The following is a 6,000-nucleotide window of genomic DNA, read 5'->3' on the forward strand; positions in this document are numbered from 1 at the left end:
TGGCCAACGGTAGCTCTCCAGATGTTTTTTTGCCTACAACTCCCATCAGCCCCAGCCAGCATGGCTGATGGCTGGGGCTGATGGGAGTTGTAGGCAAAAAACATCTGGAGAGCTAACATTGGCCACCTCTGTCATAGTGTATAATGGAAAATTAATCCGTGGGTGTCTGGGGCTGGGGGGGGGGGGCTTTTTAAAAGATAGAGGCACCAAAGCTTCCACATAGCATCTGGGGACTCTCTTCAAAACACTCACCAAGTTTCAAAAAGATTGGACTTGGAGAGGGGGAGGGGGGTGTCCAATTTTATGAACCCCCAAAGAAGGTGCCCCTATTCTCTGTTATTTCCTATGGAAGGATGGCATTTAAAAAGAGCGTGGTCCCCTTCAACGCGATGGCCAGAACTCCCTTAAGAGTTCACTTATGCTTGCCACACCCTTCTCCTGGCTCCACCCCCAAAGTCCCCAGATATTTCTTGAGCTGGACATGGCAACCCTAACTGGTAGACCTACCCTCCATGAACCCTTTTCGAGCCTTCAATGCCTGTGGCCGCCACGACATCCTCCGGCAGCGGATTCCACGTTTTAGTCCCTCCTGCTGTGTCAAGAAGTGTTTCCTCTTGCAGCAGAATGAAGCAACTTTTGAGGATGAGGTTCGACCTCTAATTTCCCAGCGTCACTCGAGGCCAGGTTTGAGGTTTCTTAACACTGGCGATGTTATCATAGTTGGCTGATTGACGAAGAGTTTGAGCTGCTGTTGGCTCAACAAAACGAAGCGGTTTGCAACACAGCTTGCCTTCTTCACCGCTCCTGTGCGCGTGGGCTGGGTTAAGAAACTGGAGCAGCTCTGTAGCTTATCTTGGAAGCCTCGTCAGTTAACTTTGGACTGCAGCTCCCATCTCTCTGCCAAGAAAAGCTTCACCTACGTGGCGTGTATATGAACGTCAGAAGAGCCCTGCTGGATCAGACCAGTGGTCTACCTAGTCCAGCATCCTGTCTCATTAGGGTCGCCAATCCCCAGGTGAGGCAGGGGATCCACCTGTTTGGAGGCCCTCCCTGTGCTTCGGGGTCATCAGAAAGTGGAGGGAGGAGAGGGAAATATCTGCTGGGAACCCTATTATTCCCTATGGAGACTTATTCCCATAGGAAATAATGGAGATTTGATCCGCGGGTATCTGGGGCTCTGGGGGGCTGTTGTTTTGAGAGAGAGGCACCAATTTTTCAGTATAGCAGCAAGTGCCTCTCCCCAAAATGTCCCCCAAGTTTCAAAAAGGTTGGACCAAGGGGTCCAATTCTATGAGCCCCAAAAGAAGGTGCCCCTATCCTTCATTATTTCCTTGGAAGGAAGGCATTTAAAAAGGTGTGCGGTCCCTTTAAATGTGATGGCCAGAACTCCCTTTGGAGTTCAATTATGCTTGTCACGACCTTGCTCCTGGCTCCACCCCCAATGTCTCCTGGCTCCACCTTAAAACTCTCCTGGCTCCACCCCCAAAGTCCCCAGATATTTCTTGAATTGGACTTGGCAACCCTATGTCTCACACTCAGTGGCTGACCAGTTCCGCTGGAGGGTCGACAACAGGGCATAGCAGCTAAGGCCTTCCTAAGAACATAAGAGGAGCCCTGCTGGATCAAACCAGCGGTCCATTTAATCCAGCATCCTTGTTTTACACAGCAGCCAACCTGTTCCTCTGATGTTGCTCTGGGATCTTCTTGCTCTGGGATCTAGAGGCTTACTGCCTCTGAATGCGGAGGTTCTCTTCAGTCTCCATAGGGTTGCCAATCCCCAGGTAGGGGCAGGGGATCCCCTGGTTTGTAGGCCCGCCCCCTGCTTTATTAAGTGCTGTTCTTAAATTTTGTGTGTGTGTGTGTGTTCAAGACTGATCTGTCAAAAACAGAATCCCCAAATAGGAGAAGGCCTTGACTTGCTTAATTTTGGACCCGTTGATAAACCGTTGAGATGGGTTCCATTTTCTGGTCTTGTTGAAAACTAGGATCTCAGATTATTTGGGGGTAGCTAATCACCAGGTTTTCTCAGAAACAATAACTGGAAAAATATCGCAAAGCTCTTTTTAGTCCAACGGCGTCATCTGCACAAAGCAAAATAGATGCACTGATCTCAGCTAATTTGGGAGGGATTGCATTAATTATCAAAAACTGCTGCTAATTCATCCCTGACGAACCCCCTTTTCCAAATTAAATGGATTTGTTAAATTCTCATCGTACCCACATTGTATTTGGGCAATCAAACTGAATATAAACATTGAATAAGTCCTCGGAGCCTTTTGTCCGTGGTAGTTTGAGTACGTTTGTTCCACAATCTAGGGTATTTATGGAATTGAAGGCCCCCGTGATGTCAATAAAAGCCACATACTATCTACTCCCTCCCCTTAAAAGATGAATATTTCTCAGTCAGGTGACGGAGAACTAGGCAATGGTCACAGGTCAAGGAACTCTGCTTAAATCTTACCTGTTTATGCTGCAGTGCGGTTTCTGATTCCATCCAGTCCAAGTGTTTCTTTAGTGAGTAACAGAATATAATTTTCCTAAAGAAGGCTGATTGGTCGATAACAGGATGGGTCACTTCTGGATCCCTTTGAAACTATTGGGATAATAATAGAATGTTTATTCTAGAATCATAGAATGTTATAATAGAATGTTTCCATAGAGAACTCTCTCGGCCCCACCCACCTCACAGGGTGTCTGTTGTGGGGGAAGGAGAGAAAGGAGGTTGTAAACCACTCTGTGACTGATACAGAGAGAAGGGTGGAGTATAAATCTGTGGTCTTCTTCTTCTAAATCAAGTATTTGTTCAGTGGTGTTAAACTGGGGCCAGGACTGGGGACCTCTATAATGGATCAACCTCGACTATCTCAGAAGGGATTAGATCAGAGCCCAGAGTTTTCCCCTATTTTAATCCCTTAATAAGGCAGATAACCTTAATTGATACCTTGGGCCAGGATGCTGTTACATCGTGAGGAATAATAACAGATGTACTAGGTCAGGGGTGACAAACGTGCAGCACAAGGGCTGGATTAGGCCCCTGAAGGGCTCCTATCAGGCCTGTGAGCAACTCACAGTCATCTGCTTCCTTCTCTCTTTCTTGCTTTCTTCTGCATCACGGCTTGCTTTGCCAGGCTTGCTCAATCACACAGCAGCTACAGAGCAAATATTCTATTTTCTCCATTGCCTGACCAGCACATGAAGCAACTTACGTACAAAAGTTTGCAATGCCCAGCCACTTCATGTTTTTCCCTGGGTCTTAGGCTCAAAGCATTGACCATGAGATTTCTGTAATGAATGCCAATGTATCAAAAGTAGGTTTGCAACTTACAGTTATACACCTGAACAACACCTGAACACCATACTCAAGATTGTTACAGCACAGACATTGTCTTTGGATTTTGATGCAATAATTAATTCAGAGCAAGAGTGTCAGTTATCAGAAAGTGTTAAATAAGCAAAATATTGCAAGAGTACTAATCTTTTAAGCATGCTTTATTTTAAGGTTTGGGTTTTTTTTAAAAAAATATTTCATTGTGTTTGTGTCCTTTATAAAGTTTATATCTCTGCTACCTTGTATTACATTTGATGATGCACATAGCCCGGCCCAGCAAGGTCTCATTTATGTCTGATCCAGCCTTCATGAGTTTGACACCCCTGTACTAGGCTCATTGATCTATTTCTAGGGGCAACACAGCATGGGCTTAGATGCTGGTTTTATAGTAGTATTGACAATAGGCTAGAAGGCCTTATTGTCATTATTACTAATAGCTGAAATGAGATATTCCCATTCCTCATTAGGGGCCATCCATCTCCTTTTCTAAGTTCTCTGTACATTTCCTTCACTTCCATCAACTCTTGGAGGGCTGATAGTACTGTTCTGTTGAATACACTTTTTCCATTTTTTTGCAGTCACCATTAAACCAGCTATCCCTCTTAACTTCAGGGTATGTCCTATCAAGATTCTTTTTCACATAAAGGGGTCTAAACAGTTTTAATACCTCATCTCGATCAGACTGCAAAACCTTGTTAGCAAGGGTGCTACAAGGGATGGAACCAAAGCAGCCCTCTAGGAATTTCCCCACTTTTCGATGGTCTTTACCACAGAGATGTTGAGAAATTCCTAGAGCATCACACGGAAGTGACCACATCCTCCCCAAACTCCATCTTCCCAGGCACCACCCTTGAACTATTTCGGTGTTTGCCGAGGCAGAGTTTTCAACCCTTTGCAGGGAGTTGGAGACAGAAGGCAGAATAAGGCGCCTGGAGGTTCTTCTTTGAATTCAAGTCTTGTTTGTTTCTCTATTCAGGTGTCTCTGGCCAGAGCTCCATTGTGAAGGGTTGTGCTTCGTCTTCCTGGTGCAACAGCCCCTATACGTCCATCTACAAGAATCTGGGGGCCCTTCACACCCGCTGCTGCACCGGCAAGCTCTGCAACAGCATGATCATCGACAAGACTACCCTGAAGCCTTCCCCCAGGAGCCAAGCCAGCCACAACTTCATAGCCCCACCTGTTTTGCTTTCAGCAGGCCTGATGCTCTGCATGGCCTATCTGCTCAGCTCAGAGAGCTCTTGACCTTTGGCACCAACATCTGAGCTTTGTCTGGGCCAAGAATCACCAGAGCACATCTCTGGAACCCCCCTCCCCTTCCCCCCAATTGTGCAGTCCAGCTGTGAATGGATGCGTGAAGTCGTAATGGCCTCTGAGTCTACGCAGAGCGCAATTCCTGTGTTGGCGAGGAACTCTAGCCTGCTCTCTCAACCCTGGGGGTTTCAGAGGCTGGCTTCTCCAGGGCAGAAAGCAGAAGTTCCAAACAGAGAGGAATCCCAGAACCCAAACTGGCTACTCACTCAAGTGGAGGGGGTAGGTAGAGACTAGTGGTTAGAGAAGAACAGAACTGGAATTTAGGATTTCTGGGTTCTGTTCTCAGCTACAGGAGAATAAAAGGAGGTGAGTGAACCAAAGCAGGAATGCCAGACATCCGGGGCTTTTTTTGAGCAGGAATGCACAGGAACGCAGTTCCGGCTGGCTTGGTGTCAGGGGGTGTGGCCTAATATGCAAATAAATTCCTGCTGGGCTTTTTCTACAAAAATCCCTATGTGAAACCATGGTGACATCAGGGGGTGTGGCCTAATTGGCCAATGAGTTCCTGCTGGGCTCTTTCTATTAAAAAAGCCCCATGGGCATCCCTTCTGTCTGAAGATCTCTATTGGAAACTCAGTCTCACACCATGAATATCAAAACCAGGAGTGTCCATCTTCTTATTTATTTTTATTTATGGAGGCTAAGGACTTCCACCCTCGAGGATTTTGCTAGCTCCCTTTTGTAGCTTCCCACCAGATAGATCCCCTGCGCGAGGTTGTTCAGAAAACACAGGCATTATGACAACATCCTCTCCCCAGCAACGGCTGTGCACCAAAGCTTGCCCTCCGGAAGTGTGTTAGCCACCTGGGAAGGGCGCCTCCCAGTTATTTCATTCTTATTTTATATATAAGCACTATTTATGTCAATAAAGTATTTTTTATAGTATTGCAATGAATGTTGTGCATGTTAATTGCAAGCGACGCTGCAAAGATCAGTTGCGTTCTCTACCTGCAGGCCTCGGGGAATTGTAGTGAATTCCTGCTGGGGCCAGGTAAGAATTTGGGGACATACTCTTAACCAGGGCTTTTTTGTAGTAGTAGTAGTAGGAACTCCTTTGCATATTGGGCCACACACCCCTGATGTAGCCAATCCTCCAAGAGCTTGCAGGGCTCTTCTTGCAGGGCCTACTGGAAGCTCCAGGAGGATTGGCTGCATCAAGGGAGTGTAGCCTAATATGCAAAGGAGTTCCTGCCACAAAAAAAAAAAAAAGCCCTGCTCTTAACCACATTGTCCTTTAACTTCTAATTCAGTTTTCTTCACCTGGCTAGGAGGAACCAGTGGTGTGGCCTGGAGAAAAGGCAACACACAGTTTAGTAGGGGCTATGTTGTACCCTCCTCTAGTAACCAAACCTTGTCCATTA

General features: G+C 46.5%; 1 protein-coding gene across 1 annotated transcript in view; it reads left to right on the forward strand.

The window, feature by feature from the left end:
- The window catches only part of LOC132586123 (urokinase plasminogen activator surface receptor-like), a 29,641-nt gene extending 24,115 nt beyond the window's left edge, over positions 1–5,526 (forward strand). The window contains exon 7 of the mRNA XM_060258076.1: positions 4,305–5,526. Within this exon, the coding sequence (XP_060114059.1) occupies positions 4,305–4,570 (266 nt within the window). The 3' untranslated portion in view covers positions 4,571–5,526. The remainder of the gene's footprint in view (positions 1–4,304) is intronic.
- Positions 5,527–6,000: the final 474 nt, after the last annotated feature.

Source organism: Heteronotia binoei, chromosome 17 (genome assembly GCF_032191835.1).
Source record: "Heteronotia binoei isolate CCM8104 ecotype False Entrance Well chromosome 17, APGP_CSIRO_Hbin_v1, whole genome shotgun sequence".
Taxonomy (NCBI): domain Eukaryota; kingdom Metazoa; phylum Chordata; class Lepidosauria; order Squamata; family Gekkonidae; genus Heteronotia; species Heteronotia binoei.